General features: G+C 39.8%; 2 protein-coding genes and 1 long non-coding RNA gene across 4 annotated transcripts; 1 reads left to right on the forward strand and 2 right to left on the reverse strand.

Moving 5' to 3' along the window:
* The first annotated feature begins 6192 nt into the window (after positions 1–6192).
* On the forward strand, positions 6193–11339 carry LOC121748194 (plasma membrane ATPase 4-like). 2 transcript variants are annotated; one of them, XM_042142423.1, is made up of 13 exons: positions 6193–6818; positions 7350–7568; positions 7655–7792; positions 7892–8206; positions 8280–8606; positions 8684–8926; positions 9014–9118; positions 9204–9513; positions 9605–10119; positions 10190–10363; positions 10453–10635; positions 10710–10894; positions 11021–11339. In XM_042142423.1, exons 1-13 carry the CDS (start codon positions 6771–6773, stop codon positions 11115–11117), a joined length of 2859 nt encoding a protein of 952 aa, XP_041998357.1. In that variant the 5' UTR covers positions 6193–6770; the 3' UTR covers positions 11118–11339. The 2 variants fall into 2 exon arrangements, with proteins under 2 accessions (XP_041998357.1, XP_041998358.1); XM_042142424.1 differs by having other exon boundaries at positions 10995–11108.
* A 357-nt stretch (positions 11340–11696) lies between these two features.
* Positions 11697–12354, reverse strand: LOC121748195 (TORTIFOLIA1-like protein 3). The gene is made up of 2 exons (XM_042142425.1): positions 11973–12354; positions 11697–11888 (listed from the first exon to the last, which is right to left on the reverse strand). The coding sequence occupies exons 1-2, from the start codon at positions 12135–12137 to the stop codon at positions 11805–11807; spliced, it is 249 nt and encodes an 82-aa protein (XP_041998359.1). The 5' UTR covers positions 12138–12354; the 3' UTR covers positions 11697–11804.
* Positions 12355–13617: 1263 nt separating this feature from the next.
* On the reverse strand, positions 13618–17166 carry LOC121747355. The gene is made up of 5 exons (XR_006039190.1): positions 16449–17166; positions 15380–15462; positions 14457–14558; positions 14138–14190; positions 13618–14011 (listed from the first exon to the last, which is right to left on the reverse strand). It is a non-coding gene; the product is annotated as an uncharacterized LOC121747355 (long non-coding RNA).
* Between the last annotated feature and the right edge of the window lie 7098 nt (positions 17167–24264).

Genomic DNA, 24264 nt, shown 5'->3' on the forward strand with positions numbered 1-24264 from the left:
ATGTTAGGGGCAGATCTGAATCCAGATGGGGAAATGACAACAATAAATCCAATGATCAGGGAAAGAAGAAAGGAAAGGGAAGATCTAGGTCTAACAGTAGGAATCCTAAGGCTAATAGAAAGTGTTTCAACTGTGGAGATGTAGGTCATTACAAGAAAAAGTGTCCTAACCCTAAGAAGCAGAAACATGGTAATAATAATCTGGATTCTATTGCTAACCTAGCTAAGAATAATTGCCCTGAAGGAGTTTGCTTCACGACACATGATATTCTGTCTTTGAATTCTTCCCTGGGTTGCTCTTTTATTGAAAATGATTGGCTGATTGATTCTGGATGCACTTATCACATATCTCCTTTCAAATCTAGGTTTTCTGATTTTAAACCTATGGAAAATACTTTTGTTTCTATGGCAAATGACAAGAAGTGTCAAATTCTTGGCATTGGTACTGTGTGTTTAAAATTCAGTAATGGCTAGGGATGTCAATGTAACCCGAACCCGCGGGCCGGCCCGAATAACCCGATAAAAATACAGGGTTAGGGTTGTAATTTCGCAGCCCGAATTTAAAATCGGGCCATTCGGGCTGACCCGTTCGGGTTGTCGGGTTAGGCGGGCTGACCCGTTCGGGTTACGGGTTGGCCCGTCGGGTTGAAGGCTTCTGCACAGCGAGCAGTTTTTGTAACGGTCATAACTTTCTCTACAAAGCTCCGATTGAGGCGTGCAATATATCCACGCGAAGCTCTTTCGAAGACGAAGAGAATGATATGTATTATAGGTTTATCAGACTTCAAAATCGAGAGAAACATTGACTCAAACAAGGCTGCTGCACATCCACATATTTTGTGTACATTTTCTAATCAATTTTCTATCATTTCTCAACAAACATATAAACATACCAAAATATAGAAATATAATCAAAATCATCCAAGACAACCCTCTAAAACCATGCAAAATCCAAATGCGCCAACCGACTATATAAGACCACGAAAAAAATCACCATGTGGTTCATGGATTCATAAATACTCGTATATAAAAGCTTTCTTTTAGTATATTTCCAATATAATAGTGCAAAGTGTTTTGACGCCGTTTTGTCATTGAATTATGCGTACTTTGATGATTCTTAAAACAAAGATAAATTATTATTTGACTTATTTACAGCTGGAATAAATTAAATTTGACCAATCATAATTCAAGAAAACTTAGAGTTACTCCAATTAGCTAGCATCTTGATAATTCACTCTTTAATAATTCAAAATATTTTTGTTACATCTACGATGCACCTCTCACGTTATGACAATTTTATTTAATTTTCTACGAATTGATTTATGTTTGAATTTTGAAACAAAGTGTTGATTTATGTTTTAAATACATAAACATAAACATACTATTGATAGATATTCTGTAAATAATTATGTAATGAATAAGTTATTTAAATTTAAATAACTTAATCTTTTTAAAAAATATTAAAGAAAATTAAAAATATGTATTTCATTGTTGAATGATTAATTAAAAATATGTATATAATTAAAGAAAATTTAAAACACGTATTCTTTTTGAAAATATTAAAAGAATTAAAAATACGCATTGGCCCGAATAACCCGGTGGGTTAGCCCGAAACCCGAAGGGTTAGGGGTAGGGTCGAAATTTTATAAAAAAATCATAACCCGAATAGCCCGTACCCGAATGGCCCGACAACCCGAACGGGTTGGCCCGAACCCGAACGGGTTGGCCCGATTGACATCCCTAGTAATGGCTATGTGTTAAACTTGAACAATGTGAGATATGTGTCTGATCTATGTTACAATTTGCTTTCCTATACCTGCTTGGAGCTTGATGGGCTAGAAGGTAAGTGGGGGCAGGGAGTCATGAAGATCTGTAAGGGTGCTATGTGCTTATTTAAAGCTGTAAAAAGGTGCAATCTCTATGTGTGTTCTGCTCAACCTTTGGCCTGTGTGAATAATGCCTCAAGCCTGGCTAGGGTTAATAAAGCCATGTTGTGGCATAATAGACTTGGTCATATGAGTGAAAAAGTTCTAAATATTTTGAAGAAAAATGAGTTGCTTTCTGAACATGATTTTCAAAATAACCTTCCTTTTTGTGACACTTGTGTCTTGGGCAAACAACATAGGGTGTCTTTCCCTACACCTATTACTGAAAATATCAGTCACAGTGTGATAGAATACCTGCATATGGATGTGTGGGGTCCAGCCTCTGTTTCAACTCATTCAGGGTCTGTCTATTTTCTGTCCATAATTGATGATTTTTCTAGAAAAGTTTGGTGTTTTTAATGAAAAATAAGTCTGAGGTCTGTGAAAAGTTTTCTGCATGGAAAAACCTCATTGAAAATCAAACTGAAAAGTCTATTAAAGTGATTAGGACAGACAATAGTCTTGAGTTTTGTAATTCCCAAATGGACTCCATGTGTTCTCAGTTTGGAATTAAGAGACACAAGACTACCCCCTATACCCCTCAGCAAAATGGAGTTGCTGAAAGAATGAACAGAACCCTCCTAGAGAAAGTTAGATGTCTCTTGTCAAAGAGTGGCCTGTCCAAAAAATTTTGGGGTGAAGCCCTACTGACCTTAGCCTACCTTGTAAATAGGTCTCCCTCAGTTCCCCTAAAGGGAAAGTGTCCTGAGTCTGTGTTCTCTGGTAGAAAATTTTCTTTGTCTCATCTAAGAGTGTTTGGCTGCAGTGCATTTGTTCATACCAAAACTGACAAGTTAGAACCCAGATCCAAGAAAGGTGTTTTCCTTGGATATCCTGAGGGTGTCAAGGGTTATAGGATTTGGAATAAAAGTGAGCCTGGTTTCAGGGTCATTATAAGCAGAGATGTCATCTTCAATGAAGAAGAATTTCCCTGTCTTAGACCTGCCCCTGATCTCACTCCTCCAAGTGTGGACAATGAGCCTCCTAGTGAGGTGGAGTCCACTGATAATCTCACTGAGGTGGAGGTATTTGAGGATACTCCAAGTGAGGTGGAGCAATTTTGGATTCCAAATCCTATCACCCCTGACCCTGAACCTGAACCTGAGCCTGAGCCTCAACCTGAGCCTCAACCTGTTTTACTTGATGACCAAGATGTTAACCCTGGTCCAGACTTGAGTGATTACCTCCTGTCTAGAGATAGAGTCAGGAGACACATTAATGCACCTGCTAGGTATTCTGGTTTGGTTAACTTGATTGCTTTAGCTTTTAATGTGCATGAATATGATGGTAATGAGCCCCAGTCTTTTAAACAGGCTCTTAAATCTAAGTTTTGGCATGAATGGCAAAAAGCCATGGAAGATGAGATGTTATCCTTGAAAGTTAATTGTACCTGGTTACTTGTTCCCTTACATGTTGGTGCCTCTGTTGTGGATTGCAGATGGTTGTATAAAATTAAGAATGAGGTAGATGGACTTAGGTATAAAGCCAGACTTGTGGCCAAAGGGTTTACTCAACAAAAGGGGGTAGATTATACTGAAATATTTGCTCATGTGGTTAAATTTACTACTGTTAGACTTATGCTTGCTTTGTGTGCTCACTTTGACTGGGAACTTAAACAAATGGATGTAAAAACTGCTTTCCTGCATGGTGATTTAGATAAGCCCATCTATATGAAACAGCCTGAGGGATTTGTAGATCCTAAGTATCTCAATCATGTTTGCCTGTTAAAGAAGGCCTTGTATGGCTTGAAGCAATCTCCCAGACAATTGAATATCAAGTTTAATTCATGCATGAAAAAGCTTGGGTTTGTTAGAAGTACTTTTGATGCTTGCCTGTATGTGAAAAATCTTGATAAGGTTCCTGTGTTCTTACTGCTATATGTTGATGATATGCTGATAATGGGATCCTGCCTCAAATCCATCAAGTCTGTGCAAACTGCTTTATGTGATAACTTTGATATGAAGGATCTTGGTGATGCACAAAAGATCTTGGGTATTAATATCCATAGGAACAGAAAGGATTCTGTACTTGTGCTTCATCAAGAATCATATGTGCATAAAATCCTGCATAAGTTTAACATGTCTGCGGCTAAAACTGCTTCTGTGCCTTTAGCTGCTCATTTTCTGTTGAGTAAGGATTTGTGTCCAAAGTCTGAGTCTGATATCAATGCTATGAAAAAGGTTCCTTATGCTAATGCCATAGGTTCTGTGATGTACTTAATGGTCAGTACTAGGCCAGATATTGCTTATGTTGTTTCTTGGCTGAGTAGATACATGTCAAACCCTGGACCTGTGCACTGGGAAGCCTTGAAATGGCTCTTGAGATATCTGAAACATACTTCTAAGTATGGTCTGTGTTTTCTAAAGAGTGCTGATGGTATAAATCTATGTGGTTTTGTTGATTCCAATTATGCTAATGATAGGGACAATAGAAAGTCCACCACTTCTTATGTGTTTACTGTTTGTGGTTCTTGTATAAGTTGGAAGTCTCAATTGCAGCACATAGTAGCCCTCTCCACTACAGAGTCAGAATATATAGCCATCACAGAGGCTATGAAGGAAGCAATTTGGTTAAAGGGAGTTCTTTCTGAACTTAAATTCTTAAAATTTGTTCCTGCTCTATATTCTGATAGTCAGTCTGCTATTCAATTGTGAAAAAATCATGTTTTTCATGACAGAACTAAGCATATAGATGTTAGGTTCCATTTCATTAGAGATGTAGTTGAAAAACAAGAAATTATGTTGCATAAAGTGCATACTGATAAAAACCCTGCTGATATGGGCACAAAATGTCTGTCTGCTGATAAACTACTTACTTGCATTAAAAGATTGCATTTTGATTGTGGTTAGCATGTGCATGTGCATGTCCCGGGGGGAAGACCTTGTTGATTCTCTAGATCTTGGTCTACTGAAATCTCAAGGCAAGATAAAGACCTACTTGACTAATGAGTTTTGTCTCTTTGGTGTCTTGTTAGGCAACCTGGTTAGTTCTTGACTAATGAGCTTTGTCTCTTTGGTGTCTTGATTCTAACCTTGTAGGTTGCGATGAAGCAACATGATGACTAAAGCTCTCCTTTGTTTACCAAAAGTAGTCCAAGGTGGAGTATGTGGAATTATGGACTAACCCTTTGGGCCTGAGATTATTACGGCTGGGCCGTTTTAACTGATAGCCCATTCTCCGATGTAATGAGTTCATCTTGACTTGGCCCATTACTTAATGAAGAGTTACCCCGATGGCTGCCATGTGTCACCCTCACTCGGATCTTGGCGTTGAGCCGTTGGATTTGAGGTGTGTTTCTCTTGAGTCTATTTGTGACACTTTGACTCTTCACTCTCTGATTCGAATCACTACTCTCTCTCTCTCTTCAAGCTCTTGCTCCAGCTCCTCTCTAGAAATCTCTCTCTGAAACTCTGGCCGATTTTCTTCTCTGATGACTCCTTTCTTGGTCTTATAGTGAGGATCGTGATATCTCTCAACTCCTGAGTTGATCTGGATATTTGTGTGAGTTGAACGGTTGAGTTCTTCTCCTTGTTGTTTCTGGGAAGATTATCGGTTGGTCTCTCAGATCCGTGAGTTCTGAGGGTTCTTGAGGCCGTGCGATTGTGTTTCTGAGTGGTTGGTCGTGTGGGGTGGCTTTTGTGTGGTAGCAGTCGGGTAACCCTAGCTCGAGGTTAGGTTCTGTCCACGGTGTCCCCTTGTGACTTGTTGGATAAGACGGAGGAGGTCTTTGGCCCTTGTGAAGTCGTTGTTGCGACCTGAGCCATCCTCTGTTCTTGGTGTTCCAAGTTTCATTGTTTACAGTGTATTCTTGCTTAGATCCGTTTAGGATCTGTTTCTTTTGTTACTAACAGGTTTAGTGAGTGTGCAGGTGTATTACTGGGTGGAATCCGGTGCTATTGCAAGCAGTCAAGGCATTGCAATTGATTAGGGTTTCTGTAATACTTGTATCTAGTCACTAGTCAATTCTTGTGTGTAATACTTGGTACTGTAATTGGCTTGTACCTTCTGAGATTAGCCACCTCAGACATTGCCTTATAAAAAGAGGTCCCAGTAATTAATGAACCTAAGTGATCTGATACCTAAAAAAATAAAACAAAAGTACGTCTAGTACCCGGAATAAAAAAAAATTATTACCAACTTAATGTTTGCACAGACACACAACTTATAATTAATCACTCTTATCACTTTTTAGTTATAATCAATAGTATAAAAGAATTCTGACTAAATCTAATCAGTAGTGACTAATTTAATTGTATCAATGATTCCTAATGCAGAACGAACTCCTTTTGTTTTAATATAAGCAAATTTTCAACAATCTTTCACCTCTGAATTCTCTCTAATTCCTCTTTGAAGTTTGCCCTTGAATCACCAGAAATTGGTTTGGAGTGGTAATACGAAGAGATAAGACGAGCTTTAAAGAGTTATCCCCACCTTCAATTTTGGCGCCAATTCAGAGATGATGCCATTAACAATAGTTGAAGCAAAATATAGGTGCGAGAAGGAGAAGAAGACGATGCAGGGGAAGCGGCTGCGACTCCAGCTCTTTCGCAAATGCATGGTGGAGCACAAGGAGGGCGTGTTGTTGTGGTTAGTATTGAAATTCCTAAATATAGTAGATCGAGAAATAGTAAATTTTAAATACTATAAGAGTTGGTTATGGAATGGTAGTATAAAAGAGCGCGCACTCACTCAAATAAAGCAGCTACGCGATATAATCGAATAAACTCTAATTTAATGTACATAATTGCTTTCTTTTTTCGATGAACGAATTTGATTTGAGTTCTGGAGAGAGATACAGATAGATAGGGACGCGGCGCGGCGTTGATCTGTTAGATCGATCGAAAAGATGGCAGCCGTTAATTTGCAGGACATCAAGAATGAGAATGTTGATCTGGTAACGTTTATGTTATTTGATTTCACCATATTTTCATTTTGAATCCGTTGATTGTCAGACAGATTTCGTCATACAAATTAGTGTTGTTATTTTCAACTCAAAGCTTTTGGATCTTCACCGCTGTATTTCCAGATACAGAAACTTTTGTCATGTTTGTTTTGATTGAATTTGGATTTAGATTTGTTGTAGGCTCTGTATTTCAGTTTGTATTGCGTTTAGACAATGGACACCTTTGTGAAAATCTGATTTTATATGTATATGTATATGTATAAAATTTGTCACTTTTTTTTATCCTATTAGTAGTAAATTTTGGCACTTTTTTCAGTTAACTTCCCACAATCTATTTGCATTATCTCGCTATTAGAGTTTATAATTATGTGATGAGAGTGTTTGTGTGTTTGATGAAGCAAGTTCAATACTAATCATAATCGGGAGTGTTTTGTTCTATTCAAAACTACCATAGACATTGTTATTTCTTTCTCTCCTTTTATTTTCCCAGTTGAAATCTGTCAATTTTTGGGGGGATTTCAGGAAAACTTACCTTTGGAGGAAGTGTTTGGTTATCTGCACAGTTCGAGGGATGGATTGACATCAAAAGAGGCCGAAAACAGGCTCGAAGTGTTTGGGCCGAACAAGCTGGAAGAGAAGACAGAGAGCAAATTTCTGATATTCTTGGGATTTATGTGGAATCCCCTTTCATGGGTTATGGAGATTGCTGCTATCATGGCCATTGCTTTGGCCAATGGAGATGTAATTAATACCTTCTCTACAAACTACTACTATTAGATTGTGATAATGTGATGTGATTTGTTAACCCGATCTTGTTTTGATCTCAGGGCAAACCGCCAGATTGGCAAGATTTTGTTGGAATTATGTCACTGTTGATCATCAATTCCACCATTAGTTTCATCGAGGAGAACAATGCAGGCAATGCTGCGGCAGCTCTCATGGCTGGTCTTGCACCCAAGACAAAGGTAATCTGCATATTTCAGATTTCTTTTGGTTTAGTTGAAAGGATGTGGAGTATGTGTCATCTTGATTGTAAAACACCTTATTTTGATACTCAAATGAAGGTTTTGAGAGATGGGAAATGGAGTGAGCAAGAAGCCGCCATCCTTGTCCCTGGAGACATAATTAGCATCAAGTTAGGAGACATTGTCCCAGCTGATGCACGTCTTCTAGAAGGCGATGCTTTAAAGATTGATCAATCCGCTCTCACTGGTGAATCACTGCCAGTGACTAAGAACCCCGGGAGTGGAGTGTTTTCTGGTTCCACCTGCAAACAAGGTGAAATTGAGGCTGTTGTCATTGCCACTGGAATCAATACTTTCTTTGGTAAAGCAGCACATCTTGTCGACAGCACTCAGAATGTTGGTCACTTCCAAAAGGTTGTGCATTCCTAGCCATCTTATTAGCACTAGGCTTCCTATGATGTATCTAACTTTTGAGTTTTTGGCTTAGGTGCTTACTGCCATTGGTAACTTCTGCATCTGCTCCATTGCCGTTGGAATCATAGTTGAGATTGTAGTCATGTACCCAATTCAACATAGGAAGTACAGGAGTGGAATTGACAATCTGTTGGTCCTTCTCATTGGAGGCATTCCGATTGCCATGCCAACAGTGTTGTCTGTAACCATGGCCATAGGATCCCACAGATTGTCACAGCAGGGTGCTATCACTAAGAGGATGACAGCCATTGAAGAAATGGCTGGGATGGATGTTCTCTGCAGTGACAAAACTGGAACCCTCACTCTAAACAAGCTCACTGTTGACAAAAATCTGATTGAGGTTGATTCATATTCATTAAATCTCATGAATCTCTCGGATTGACATACAATGCTCTAACTACAACAATTTTGGTGAAGGTATTTTCAAAAGACGCCGACAAAGATCATGTGATTCTCCAGGGAGCTAGAGCATCGAGGGTGGAGAATCAGGATGCAATTGATGCTTGCATTGTCGGAATGTTGGCTGATCCCAAAGAGGCAAGAGCAGGGATCACTGAAGTGCATTTCCTTCCATTTAATCCCGTGGAAAAGCGTACCGCTATTACTTATATTGATAGTAGTGGAGATTGGCATAGAGTGAGCAAAGGAGCTCCTGAGCAGGTAATTAATCTTGTTATTTGGTCGAGAAGAATCACCAATGTTTTGGTTTTATATTGGCTTAATCTTTTGCCTAATGTATTTGCCTAGATCATTGAGCTCTGCAACCTGAGGGAAGACGTAAAGAAGAAAGCTCTGTCCATCATCGACAAGTTTGCTGATCGTGGACTTCGTTCTTTGGCTGTTTGTGAGCAGGTAAATCTTTGTGGTGTATAGGAAATATATAGTTGATATGAAGTTTAAAACCTTAGAAGGATCTGACTGATGATTAATTTGTCAGACCATACCAGAGAAGACAAAGGAGGGTGCTGGCACCCCATGGGTGTTTACAGGTCTCTTGCCACTTTTTGATCCACCAAGGCATGACAGTGGGGAGACAATCAGACGTGCTCTTCATCTTGGTGTCAATGTTAAGATGATTACTGGAGATCAGCTAGCTATTGCCAAGGAGACTGGCCGAAGGCTTGGAATGGGAACGAACATGTATCCTTCCTCCTCACTTCTCGGGCAGCACAAGGATGAATCAATTGCCAGCTATTCTGTTGAAGAGTTGATTGAGAAGGCTGATGGCTTTGCAGGAGTCTTTCCTGGTTTGCCTCATAATTTGTTGATTTTTTTTATGTGTGCTCACTCTCTAAGCAAGCTATCATGTACTAACTCTTTAATTCAATTATGGCACAGAGCATAAATACGAGATTGTGAAGAAGTTACAAGAGAGGAAGCACATTTGTGGAATGACAGGAGATGGAGTCAATGATGCCCCAGCTCTAAAGAAGGCAGACATCGGCATTGCTGTGGCTGATGCCACTGATGCTGCGAGAGGTGCATCAGACATAGTCTTGACTGAGCCGGGATTGAGTGTCATTGTGAGTGCCGTACTGACAAGCAGAGCCATCTTCCAGAGGATGAAGAACTACACAATCTATGCAGTTTCCATTACCATCCGTGTCGTGCTTGGTTTTATGCTTCTTGCACTCATCTGGAAATTTGATTTCTCACCCTTCATGGTTCTAGTCATCGCAATCCTCAATGACGGAACTATCATGACCATTTCCAAGGACAAGGTAAAGCCATCCCCCATGCCCGATTCATGGAAGCTGAGGGAGATTTTCGCCACTGGAATTGTATTTGGAACTTACCTTGCAGTGATGACTGTTGTTTTCTTCTGGGCTGTTCAAGAATCTACATTCTTCACGGTAATGCACTATTATCATCATATTCTCTCTTACAATCATGCAAACTCACAATATCATAATCTTGTTTCAGGACAAATTTGGTGTTAGGCCAATCAAGGACCACTACCATGAGCTAAACTCTGCTGTGTACCTTCAAGTGAGTATTGTGAGTCAGGCTCTCATCTTCGTGACACGATCAAGAAGCTGGTCCTACATAGAGAGGCCCGGTCTTCTCCTAGTGTTTGCTTTCCTAGTAGCTCAGTTGGTAAGTCACTTACTTACTCGTTACTCCATACTCTATATTGCCATTCAAAAACATAAACACTGCTTGTTTCTTGTGTTATGATCACACAGATCGCAACTTCGATTGCTGTGTATGCAAACTGGGAGTTTGCAAGAATCAAGGGCATCGGGTGGGGTTGGGCGGGTGTCATCTGGTTATACAGCCTCATCTTCTACATCCCGCTCGATTTATTCAAATTCATCATCAGATATGCTCTCAGCGGCAAGGCCTGGAAGCACATGATTGATAATAGGGTATTTTTATACTTGTTTCCTCTCACATTCTTTAAACCAAGCACACACATAAACTAAGTTGAATTGGTGTGCAGACGGCCTTCACGTCAAAGAAGGACTACGGCAGAAGTGAAAGGGAAGCACAGTGGGCAATGGCTCAACGCACACTCCACGGCCTCCAAGCTCCTGAGAGCTGCGACGTCTACAATGATAACAGCAACAACTATAGAGAACTCTCTGAGATAGCTGAGCAGGCCAAGAAACGTGCTGAAGTTGCAAGGTAGGCTAGCTTTTACACCACGAATGAATAACTCAATTTTCTTATTTAATAATCGAAGAGCTGGTCTTGACATATACTTATGAAGCTCAACTTTGACAAGATAAATTTCCTTGGACTGAATATCAGACTCAGGGAGCTACACACCCTGAAGGGGCACGTTGAGTCCGTGGTGAAGCTCAAAGGCCTAGACATCGATACGATACAACAGAACTACACAGTTTAGACAGCAAGTCAGAGAGAGAGTAGAGTTGATATGGTGGAATAAAAGGGAATAGAGAGGTAGAGTTGATTCATAGTTTTGGTGCGAGCTTAATTACCGAATTGCAATTCTGTTCTGCAGTTAACGTAGTTTTGGTTTGCAAAGTCGAATAATTGTGTAGGGCTGAGCGTTTTTGGCCAGCCAGACCATATTTTCTTCTTCAAGAAGAACTATTTTCTTAGTGCTGCTAATGAGAAATTAGTATTTTTGTAATGCTTTCTGCTCTTTTATTTCCATTCATATTGATAAACAATTTTTCAAACATAACTGTACGTAAAATAGGAACAAACTTTAAAATATTTATTGTTATTATATGAAGTCCTTAACTACCTGAGGAAGTTTTGCACAATCTTTTTATTTAAAATTTAGTGTAAAGGCTAGACATTATCTTTTGAATTTTTGCGTCTCGAACATTTTAACTCGCTTCACAATTGGTCATAAACTAGCAGTTCTGTCAATTTTTAAACGGTCAACGTTTTAAACCCAATTTTGATCAATTAAAGCTGTTAAGTATGATTACGTACTCCCTAATTATATTCTTAATTATTTTAATAAATTATATTTAAAATATAAAACAAATGGGTGTTCTATCAAACCCTTTGTGTGCGGTACTACTTGTTCTAATTTTTTCTCAAATAAAATAAAGTTGCATTACTTAAGAATCAAGATGATTAGATCAGGAATCTCCTTCCAAGGTTCCACCATCTGATTCATCGTCTCCCTCGCAGCCTTCACCTGATCAAATTCACACACACAAACATTAATTTAAAAGCAGAATCAAAATTAACGTTTTACATCTAAATCGGACAAAACCCAAACCTTGTAGAATCGCTTAGCTTCAAAAGTCAAGCAAGAAGCTTTATATTCAGAGAGCGCATCTCTCTCAACCACCGCCATCTTCGTCAGCGCCTCCGCCGCGGCCTTCCTGGCCGCCCAGTCCTCGCTGCTCAAGAATTCCACCAAACTTCCGATCAGATTCCTCATCGCATTCCTCCCTCCACCTCCGCTGAGCACTCCCTCAACCTCCACAAGGCTCCCCAACAATGCCAAGATCGTGCCTTTCGCCTTGAAGCTCTCGCATTTTGCATTCCACCAAACAAATAAAGTGATTTTTCATTTCAGAACACCCATTTGTTTTATATTTTAAATGATAATTTATTAAAATAATTAAGAATAGAATTAGGGAGCAAGTAATCATACTTAACCGCTTTAATTAGTCAAAATCGAGTTAAAAACGTTGACCGTTTAAAAATTGACGGAACTGTTAGTTTAGAACCAACAATTGTGATCCGAGTTGAAATGTTTGGGATGCAAAAATTCAAAAGATAACGTCTATGACCAAAATCGTAAAATGGGCATATATTCAAGATCAAGTTTGGCTTTACTCTAAAATTTATTCTTTGTACCTAAGAAGTTACATAACATTAAGTTTACTTTATTAAGATATGTCAGATTTACAGAAACGCTCTTTTAAAAGGAAGTAATAATTCGATCACATCCTCATTCAAATCTTACACTTTTATATAGGCCTAGGAAACGGTTCACGGTTCTCGGTTAACCGAGAACCGAAAAAATAAGGTTAAGGTTAGATGTCGGTTATTAAGTTTAAGCTAATCTCGATTCTCGGTTAGAACCAAATAACCGTTATTTTTTAGTTTAATTTTTATATATTTATTTTAGTTTTATTATACGTGAAATATGTATACTATTAATATTGTACCGAGAACCGAAAAAATAAGGTTAAGGTTAGATGTCGGTTATTAAGTTTAAGCTAATCTCGGTTCTCGGTTAGAACCAAATAACCGTTATTTTTTAGTTTAATTTTTATATATTTATTTTAGTTTTATTATACGGAAATATGTATACTATTAATATTGTACCTGCATTTTAACAAAAGTAGCTTCTAGTGTAGGTGGTAAGCCTTTGTTGGATCTATCTTTCACCACCCAGGATCGATGCCTTGCAACAACAGGGTCATTATTTTTTTATTTTTATTGAAAGTGTTGTATTGTATTGCACTTGAGTTTGGTTCCTTCGGTGGAACCGAAGACCGAACCGATCGGTTCCTTGAGGAACCGAACCAACAAAGGGTACGGTTCCGGTTCTAGATTTTGGAAAATATGGAATTCGGTTAACCGACTAATCGGTCGGAACCGAACCGACCGAATCCCCACCCCTACTTTTATATCTAAAAATTAATCATGAAAAATCATGCTTTCTCAGTGCATCTAATTAATCAGAAATCTTGAGGGCATGACACACTATGCAAGTGTATGATAATAATCTCCTTAATTTAAGTTGGTACAAATAAATTATCTACAATAGTAAAATTATACAACATTGTAAAGAGGTTTAATGAAAAATGAAACCATGAATCTAAGACTTACTTCCTTGTTATATTCGAACTACTATTAAAACCAAGTCTAGATGTATTGGGTCACTATATAAATAAGGAAACTGTAGATAGAATCAATTTCAAAGTGTGAACTATACCAAAATTTACATTATTGGATGACTGAGAATTTCCAGATTTGAGGGGCTAAAATTACACCCCACATCCATGTTGACTAAATCTCAGGTTTCCAGAAAGAAAACAAAATTATTTCTGTTGTTCCAACAAAGTGTTGCCAAGAAAATAAAACCAAGGCAATCGCTGCTGAATCTACTACAGAAATTTCTAACCTGAAAACTCACTTTCCATTAGCAGTTGCCTATGCTTTAACATCAGGGTTATCACGGAGACCAAGCTTCGAGAGAACAAGGCAGTAGTACGAGTCCCAGTCAGTCCGTCTGAGATATTTCAACAGCTTCTTCCTCCTTTGAACCATTGCTAGAAAACCTCGTGTAGAATGCTTATCCTAGAACAATCACACAGTAGCACGTGATCATGAGTTCGTATTCCAGGAAACATCAGATCACCATACTAGAACTTGAGGACATTTTAATTCCACAACTGTGGTGTCCTTGTAGGTGGAGATACTAACCTTTTTATGTAAAACAGTTGACAGATGTTTAATCTTTGTTGTCAATTGAGCCACTGAAAATAAATGAGGGCCGTTTTAGTTTTAGGAGTAGAATTCTTTCAATAAAAATGAGTGTGAACATGATAGTGAACCCCATTAGCAGTTAATGTTACAAGAATAAGGAGTTTATCAATTCGTCACACCTCCACCTTAGAGCCTTATAACTACGAAAAGTAACTTTTACTCATTTGGTGAAATGGAATTTTATGATTGAGAAAACAAAAGTGTTACATGAAATGTGAAGCATATTCCATATGAATAAGAGTTCAAACAGCTTTACCTTGAACACGAGGGGAACCACAATCCGACTCGGACATTTTAAATTCATCTCTTACTTTTTCAATCTCCAACTTCAGTTTCTCAGCAGATGACACGTTTAATACTGTGCATCCCATGAAAAAAGTAGTATCAGACAGCTTAGACGAGGCAGTGCTAAAACTTACAGGCCAACTGGAAGAGTGATATAAACAGTAACCTTGCAATTGTGAGCATATCATTCTTTAAGAAGACTATAGGTTAAGGGACAACAAGCATATAGGAATAAAGCATATAGTTGCAACAACATAAAACATTATACAAGAAAATTGATCATTAATCGAATGCTTATTAAAAATCTAATTTTCAGTTTTTATAAAGCCATTCTCATTGTACATGAGAGTACAATAGGATCCCACCACACAGATTCTTCTATTGTAGCCCATGATGCTAGCCATTTATGAAAAACACTTGTTTAAATTTCATTACATAATTTAGAAGTGACAAACTACTATGCGATAGTGGATGCATTGTCATTTTCACTACAATAACCTATTGGTGAAATACATGCACTTGTGTAACTGAATAAAATGCCAGACACTAGCAATGACAACAAGCAGACAAAAAACAAAAATTCTAGTTTTCCAGCTTTTCAGAAAATATTCTCAGTGAATTTGGAAAATATATGTTGTGAATAAACTGTGGTCAACAATGACATGCAGAAAACACAAAGATATGAAATTACAAGGATTATGGAATGAAAAACACATTGAGGCTGCTTAGAAACCCATTGGACAGATCTCGGACTGCTACAGCTTTTGTAAGAATTTCTGTCTAGTATTAACTTAAACTTGACTAAGCACTTCACATGAAATATTCACCCTAAAAGGTTTGACAGGCAAAAAGAGCTACAAATATGGCAACAAGATTAGGTCATACAAAACTTACATTCTCAATTAAATGATCTTTTGGGGGTCCTGCTATCTTCTCATCTAGGGCCGCACCCATGGAACCCAAAATATTAATACTCACTGCAATAGTTTAACCGTTAACAAGATGTCAGACCGCAGATCTGTTAACTGTTAATCAAGAACCAAGAACCAACCATCATCTCTAATGTGTACATAAGGAATTGCACGTATATTTTACAAGTTTATTTGAGAAAATTTGAAGTCTTCTTCCATGACCAGTAAAAGAAAAACTCTTGATCCCGGATAGTCCCAAAACAATAAAACACAACTATCAAGCAACTGAGAAACACATGCAAGTGAGGTATAATTCAAGGAATCAAATATAGATGAAGAGATGTATTCCATTTCCATCCCGACAATATAAAAGATATTGATTTTGTCACAGTCTAGGTTCACTTACAAGTGTATTTGTGAGTTATCTTGACATGTAACATATTTACTGTATAACTGTTGACAGCAGTTTCTTTTTCAGCAGGTTATTAAATCAGACACTGAGGTCTGAGGGCATGTCCACTATGGTTCAGTGAAAACTTCTCTTTCACAAATTATTCTCACAACACGAAATTGAAACTATAGAATCATTGTAAATGCAGTTCCCCAACTCATCCTGATTTCCAATGCACTCAGTTATATCTTTTCCCAAAATATCCCAAAGCCACCCCAAATGCTTGCTCAATTGACTTATTTCCCAACTTCCATGCTCATTCGCTCTATATGAAAACCAAGACCCTTTCATCCCAAGAAAAACACTTGATTTTTTGCATGTTTAGATGTAGGCTGCTGGCATAATTATTTTGCAATACCAATAAACAGCAAAATCAAACGCATTCATACAACAGCATACAAACATGCTACATAGGAATTCACTACATCATAAAACCAGCAAATTCCATTAAGAACAAAGATGGTCTTTTTCGGTATAATTATGAAATTAAACCCGAACAATATCAACTGCAATACTGTCACTAAAAAAGTAAAAGCAATAAAATCAATCAGGAGCACGCACACTAAGCAAAACCAAAGGAAAATTAACAGAAACTGCTAACCAAGCGGCCCTTTCTGTTTTTCCTTTTGGAGACTGTCCTTGTGTATTTTGTAAAGACCATCTGCAACTACATGCGGGAGTCCTGCCCTGTTCCCCATCTCCTCATGCTGAGCCTCCCTGACCTTAGCAAGCCTCTCGCTCATTTCCTGCAACGAAAACCACTTCCCCTTCCGTTTTCACTGGTCTCATCTCCTGTAGCCTCTTCCCCAATTCCGAGCGATCATGAATCCTCCCAAATCCCATACTTTTTCCTCTCCCATCCAGGGCAGCTTTCGTCCTCAAACCCATGGTAAAATTCGAAATCGCCGACGAATCAAAGGGCTTCCTTCCAAAGCTTGGGCGAAAGGATTCGAGTGAGTGATTACCGTCACCGGCACCGATACTAGACCGATCGCCGGAGTTTTCACCCTTGGATTTGATGTTCTTCTCTTAGAGCTCGTGCAGCGAAACGTATTTATCGACGGAACTCGGCGGCGGCGCGGTGCGGGAGCGGAACTCCGAGAGGCGCTGACGCATCTCGTCCGTGGGACCACCGCTGGGAAATGAGACAGGGCTGCGAGGAGGGTGGCGATTTTGGAGGGTGGCTTTGACATCGTTGAGGCTGGAGGAGACTGAAGGAGGCGTTTGAGATTGATCGTCGGGGTCGTAGGAGGATGAGAATTGGCGTGGAGTGGAGATTGAGGAGGCGTTTGGTTATCGCCGCCAATTTCAATTTTCAATCAGCCTCCATTTCCACAGTATTGGTGTTTTTTTCGAAACGATGCATTAAAAATAAATAAGAGAAATAAAACTAATTGAACAATTATTTGTTAAAAGTAAATCTTACTCCTATTAAAGATTTTTTAAAAAAAATCTAGTTTGAAGGTAATAACTAATACTATAAAAATCATTCTTATTTTCAAATAATAAAAATAATTAAAAAAAACAAAAATAAAATCGACATGTGTTTTTGGATCTTTAATTTATTTAGAAGACAATAGTTCAAGTGTTTTTTTGAACTGTACGATAAATGAGTGATCGCACCATCATTAAAAATAAATTAACGTTCTCAAACCAAATAGAGAAAAGGCTACATATTGCAAAATGTTGCAATATTGAGAAATAAAGACTCCCAGTATACGTAATTCATATATTAAGATTGTGTTAGAGAAGTTGGCTGAAGAAGCAGCACGGCTGCATGGGAGATTAGTCTGGAGATGCACTCCACAATAGCAAGAAGTGCAAGTTCAAAAGGGTAGTTGAGTTCCAAACGGCTACTAGCCGTTAGTGACAGTTATGAGCTCGGTTGTTGTAACCACTCAAGAAGTGAAAGCTCGATCACTTCATGCCATAGCTGATGTATATAGATAGCTAATGTAGAGTAGAATAGTTAGTCAGTTTTACTTTGTACATCACATTCTTCAAGCAATAAAAGATCCTACAAAATTTTCTCCCAAAACCCCTACTTTCTACTTTCTCTCTAGTTCTTGTTCTTGTCGATCAACCATCGCTGTTCCTTCAATTGGCGCCGTCTGTGGGAAATCTATTGATCGGTCAAGAGTTCGAAGAATGGCAGCTAGGCTCGAGGCAGAGAAGTTCTCGGGCAAGAATGACTATGGCTTGTGGAAGATGAAAATGAGGGCAGTTCTTGTTCAGCAGGGCCTTGCGTCGGTTCTGACTTCGACTGAATCAGATGGGAAGGCGAAGGCTCCTGCGTTGGATGAGAAAGCACAGGCTAAGTACGATGAGATGCAGATGAAGGCTCATAGTGCAGTCATTCTATGTTTGGGAGACAAAGTTTTGAGAGAGGTACAAGGGGAGAACACAGCTTTGGGTATCTTGAAGAAGCTCGATGAAGTGTATCTTGCAAAATCTCTGGCCAACCGTTTGTACATGAAGAGAAGGCTGTATTCTTACAGCTTCACTGAAGATAGATCGATTGTTGAGCAGCTGGAGGACTTTTGCAAGGCCGTGGATGATTTGGAGGCAGTAGATGTGAAGATGAAAGATGAGGACAAGGCGATTCTGGTCTTGAATGCCTTGCCCAGTTCATATGACCAGCTGAGAGATGCCATACTTTATGGGAGAGACACAGTTATCACCTACAATGAAGTATACTCTGCACTCATGGCCAAAGAGTTGCAGAACAATGGCTCTAGGAAATCTGAATCTCAGGCAGAATCTCTCACCATCAAGAAATGGAATAAGAAAAAATTCACAAAGAAGTTCGAGTAGCCAAGATTTCAAGCCTCTGGATCTAAGGAGACAAGATCTTGCCATTGGTGCAAGAAGCCTGGCCATTTAAAAAGGGATTGCTTTGGCTGGAAGAAGAAGATGGCGGCAGAATCAAAGCCTAATTCGAATCTTGTCAGTAGTGAGGGTGAGGAGCCTGCTGAGGTGTTGAATGTTGATAATAGAATTGAGCGTGGATCATGGATTATGGACTCCGGGTGCTCATTCCATATATGTCCAAATCTGGACTGGTTCTCTGACTTGAAGGAATGTGAAGGATCTGTTCTTCTTGGCAACAATAAGGCTTGCAGCATCAGAGGCATTGGAAGCATTAAGCTCAGATTGTGTGATGGATCTGTCAAGATCCTCACTGATGTTAGGTATATCCCTGAATTGAAAAGGAATCTTGTGTCTCTTGGAACTCTAGAAAGGAAAGGGTTCAGTTTTCTTTCTGAGGGTGGAGAAATGAGGGTATGCAAGGGACAGCAAATCAAAATGATAGCTCACAGGAAGGGCAGCCTCTATTACTTGGATGCTACGGTGATTGTTGGTGAGTCTCATGCTGTTGTTCAAACGGATTTGAATGCTTGGCATCTGAAATTAGGACATCCAGCTGAAGGCACATTGAAGGAGATGATAAAGAAGGGAGTGATAGAGGCAAGCAGTCAAGAAAAGATGTTGAAATGTGAAGATTGCTTGCTTGGAAAATCAAAGAAACTGCCATATCCGACAGGTTCTCACACTTCAACTTCCCCTCTAGATTATGTTCATTCGGACCTTTGGGGACCATCTCCTATCAAGAGCCTTGGTGGGGGAAAATATTACATGTCCATAATAGATGACTACTCAAGGAAAGCATGGGTGTTTATATTGAAAGAAAAGTCAGAGGCTTTTGGCACTTTCAAAGACTGGTGCACAGAAATGGAGACTGAAAGGGGTGCTTGTCCTAAGGTGCTGCGGACTGACAACGGGCTGGAGTATTTGTCAAAAGATTTTGATGCTTTCTGTAAGGAAAAGGGTATCAGAAGGCACAAGACCGTGCCAGCCAACCCCCAACAAAATGGGGTGGCAGAGAGGCTCAACCGCACTCTTCTTGAGAGGGTGAGATGCCTTCTCTCATCCTCTGGTGTGGGTAAGGAATTCTGGGCAGAAGCCGTGACAACAGCAACCTATCTCATCAATAAATGCCCATCTTCAGCAATTAAAGGATCCATCCCTGATGAAAAATGGTATGGATCAAAATCTGATTACTCTAGGCTCAAGCCTTTTGGATGTAAGGCTTTTGCTCACTTGAAGCAAGGAAAGCTCAGTGCAAGGGCCTTGAAGTGCATCATGCTAGGCTACCCAAAGGGAGTGAAGGGGTATAGGCTCTGGTGTATTGAGCCTAACAATCACAAGATAATTATTAGCCGGGATGTAGTCTTTCTTGAGGATGATATGCCACTTCTAAAGAGGGAAATTCTAGATAGGCCTCAAGAGATTACAGCAGATCCTGATATCATTTCTGATGAAGTGGATATTGAGAATCAGGAAGCAGGTGGAGCCTCTGATAACCTAAGCAGTGAAGTTGATCATCAACCAGAATCCATCCCTGAGTATCAGATTGCAAGAGATAGGCCCAGGAGAACCACTAAAGCACCAGCTAAATTTGCTGATTATGAAATGATCTATTATGCACTAAGTATAGCAGAACAGCTTGAGAATGCAGAGCCTAATACTTACCTTGAAGCCATGAGTGGACCAGAAAAGGCTCAATGGCTACAAGCAATGAAGGAGGAGGTTGAATCTCTGATTGCTAACAAGACATGGGTATTGGTTGACAAGGCTGAGCATAGGAAAGTTATTGGTTGCAAGTGGGTGTTCAAAAAGAAAATTGAGGCCACTGATGCAGAGAGAGTTAGATTTAAGGCTAGGCTCGTTGCAAAGGGATTCAACCAAGAAGAGGGAGTAGATTTTAATGAGGTTTACTCACCTGTTGTGAAGCACAATTCCATTAGAGTTCTCATGGCAGTGGCTGCAAAGAGAGACTGGGATTTGGAGCAATTGGATGTAAAAACAGCCTTTTTAAACGGGGAACTTGAGGAGACAATTTACATGGATCAGCCTCTAGGATTTAAGGTACCTGGATCAGAAGAGAAAGTTTGTTTGCTCAAGAAATCATTGTATGGTCTGAAACAGAGCAGCCGGCAGTGGTATCTCAAGTTTGGAGAGAGTTTAGCTGATCTTGGTTTTAATAGATCTTTGTATGACAGCTCTGTGTTCATCAGAAGGCAAAAGAACAAGGCTCCTATCTACTTACTTCTCTATGTGGATGATATGCTCATATCTGGAGCAGATTCAATGGAGATTAAAAAGGTTAAGAAGCAGCTGATGAAGGCATTTGAAATGAAAGATCTGGGCAATGCCAGAAGAATACTAGGCATGGATATAGTCAGAAGAAGAAGTGAGAGGAAGCTATGGCTATTCCAGTCTGAGTATGTCCAGAAAATTCTAAAGAAGTTCAGGGCTGATAACATGAGGAGCACTTCAACTCCAATGCCTATGCACCTTAAGCTATCAAAGGAGCAGTCAGCAAAAACTGATGAGGAAAGAAAGGAGATGGAAGCAATCCCATATTCTAACATCATTGGGAGTTTGATGTATCTCATGATATGCACAAGGCCTGACATGGCTTATGCTATAAGTGTGACAAGTCGACATATGGCAGCTTATGGCAAGCAGCACTGGACTGCTCTGAAATGGTCTTTGAGATATTTGGTAGGTGCTGGTAATCTGGGGATCTTGTTTACAGGTCAAGGTGGAGCTCAGGAGGAGGCATTGCAAGGCTACTGTGACTCAGACTATGCCGCAAGTGTTGACACAAGAAGATCACAAACCGGATATATATTCACTTTATTTGGAGCCGCTATATGTTGGAAATCAAGTCTGCAGAATGTAGTTGCTCTGTCTACCACTGAAGCTGAGTATATATCTATGACTTCAGCTGTGAAGGAAGGGAAATGGCTGCTTGGACTCATTGGTGAATTTGATCTGAAGCAGACTGGAGTCACTATACACTGTGACAATAATGGGGCACTGTGCCTGGCCAAACATCAGATGTTTCACGAGAGGAGTAAGCACATCGATGTCAGGCTACATTTTATACGTGATGAAGTGGAGAGTGGGAGAGTGAGGCTGGTAAAAATTGACACGGCTCACAACCCCGCAGACATGCTGACAAAGCCTTTAAGCAAAGAAAAATTCAAGTATTGCTGCAGGTTGGTGAGTATGCATCAGATTGAGGTTTGAAAGTTGCTTCTTCATCCAAAGGTGGAGATTGTTAGAGAAGTTGGCTGAAGAAGCAGCACGGCTGCATGGGAGATTAGTCTGGAGATGCACTCCACAATAGCAAGAAGTGCAAGTTCAAAAGGGTAGTTGAGTTCCAAACGGCTACTAGCCGTTAGTGACAGTTATGAGCTCGGTTGTTGTAACCACTCAAGAAGTGAAAGCTCGATCACTTCATGCCATAGCTGATGTATATAGATAGCTGATGTAGAGTAGAATAGTTAGTCAGTTTTACTTTGTACATCACATTCTTCAAGCAATAAAAGATCCTACAAAATTTTCTCCCAAAACCCCTACTTTCTACTTTCTCTCTAGTTCTTGTTCTTGTCGATCAACCATCACTGTTCCTTCAGATTGAGTAATAAAGACTCCCAAATAGAGGCTTCAATAGATGTATAGTTGAAGCAAGAATTCATACTTCTGAGTTTTATTTACTGCATTTTACTACTCCATAAGATTGAAAGAAACCATAAGATTGAACTTGTTTTCTTTGTATTAATAGAAGTAGGAGGTTTGATGCCAAGAGTGCGGACTTAAGATCCTATAAGCGCATGTTTGGTAGGATGTATAATTCATGTAGGGATAAAAATCTATAACAAAAATGTCATTTTTATTAATAGAATTTATCCCGATGTGTTATCTATCTTACCAAAGGAGTTGCGTGCTAGTCATTAAACGGAGACTGTTGATTATAGTGTAATCCACAATTTGGATACTTTGATGGTAAATTTAAACTAATTGATCAGTGATTATTATTATCTTAATAAAACTTGAGTAAAAATGAACATTAAATGTATCAATTGATTTTACTAAGTAGTAAATGAATAGTCCTATGATTTAATTTTTTTATCATGTTAATTCTTCGAGTTGGACATTTATCCAATTTTCATGTATTTAAAAACCATTGCCTAATTGTTAGACTTGATAATACAATATTAAGTTTACACTAATTAATCCCTAAAAATACAATACTATTGATTGCTCAGCCGCGGCCCTTGGGCACGGGCCGCGGCTCTCCTATTACAGCGGCCGAGAGCAGCGGCTCCCCTCTTTTTTGAATTTTTTCTCTTAATTCTATAAATCTACCCATTTTTTACCTCATTCCAATCTCCACTCTTTTCAATTTATCTCAATTCTACTTTGAAAAAATGAGTTCCGACGATGAGTTTCAACAATTGGTCGATAGGGAGTTCGATGAACTGGTTGAAGAGGTGCAACGTGAAGCTGACGAGGAGGAGGCGACGGCGGTCCTTCGACCGTTCCATCATCACCGGATAATCTGCTGTGACCATGTCGGGACCGACCAGCGGTTGATGGAAGACTACTTTGGCTATAACCCCCGTTATCCGCCATAGATTTTCCGTCGCCGATTCAGAATGTCGCAACGGCTCTTCATCCATATAGCGACGACATTGGCGCAGCGGTACAGGTGCTTCACACTGCGACGTGATGCTAGTGGTCGACCCGAATTGTCGACATATCAGAAGTGTATCGCTGCAATTAGGCAGCTTGCCTATGCCGGTCCCGCTGACATGTTCGACGAATACCTACAGATGGGTGAAACAACTTCCCTAAGGACACTGAGACAGTTTTGTAATGGCATCCAGGATATCTTCGGTCGGGAGTATCTACGGAAGCCAAATGCTGATGAATGACAGAGATTGATAGATATGCACAGGACGGTGCACCATTTTCTGGGGATGTTGGGCAGTATCGATTGCATGCACTGGGAGTGGAGGAACTGCCCGGTGGCTTGGAAGGGGCAATTCACATCTGGATTCAAAGGGAGACACCCCACGATGATACTAGAAGCCGTTGCTGACTACCGTTTGCGAATTTGGCATGCGTATTTTGGTGTCGCAGGATCGAACAACGATATCAACGTTCTACAGTCGTCTCATCTCTTCAATGACGAGTGTCGGGGTTAGGGTCCGACGGTCAGATTCGTGGCCAACGACACGCAATACAACAGGGCATACTATTTGGCCGATGGGATATACCCTCGTTGGCCCGTGTTTGTCAAGATGATCCGACAACCGGTTGGGCCGAAGCAATCCTATTTCACGGCAAAACAAGAGGGTGCTAGGAAGGATGTTGAGCGAGCTTTTGGTGTCCTCCAATCGCGATGGGCCATTCTACGGTGCCCGGTACGAGTTTGGCACGAAAATGATGTTGCCTCCATCTTGTATGCAATATCATATTGCACAATATGATAATAGATGACGAAGGATTTGCTGCAGAGCGCAGGGCACCGGAAGAGGGTGCTAGTAAGAGTCACGGTA

This window comes from Salvia splendens, chromosome 9 (genome assembly GCF_004379255.2).
Source record: "Salvia splendens isolate huo1 chromosome 9, SspV2, whole genome shotgun sequence".
In the NCBI taxonomy this organism is placed as follows: domain Eukaryota; kingdom Viridiplantae; phylum Streptophyta; class Magnoliopsida; order Lamiales; family Lamiaceae; genus Salvia; species Salvia splendens.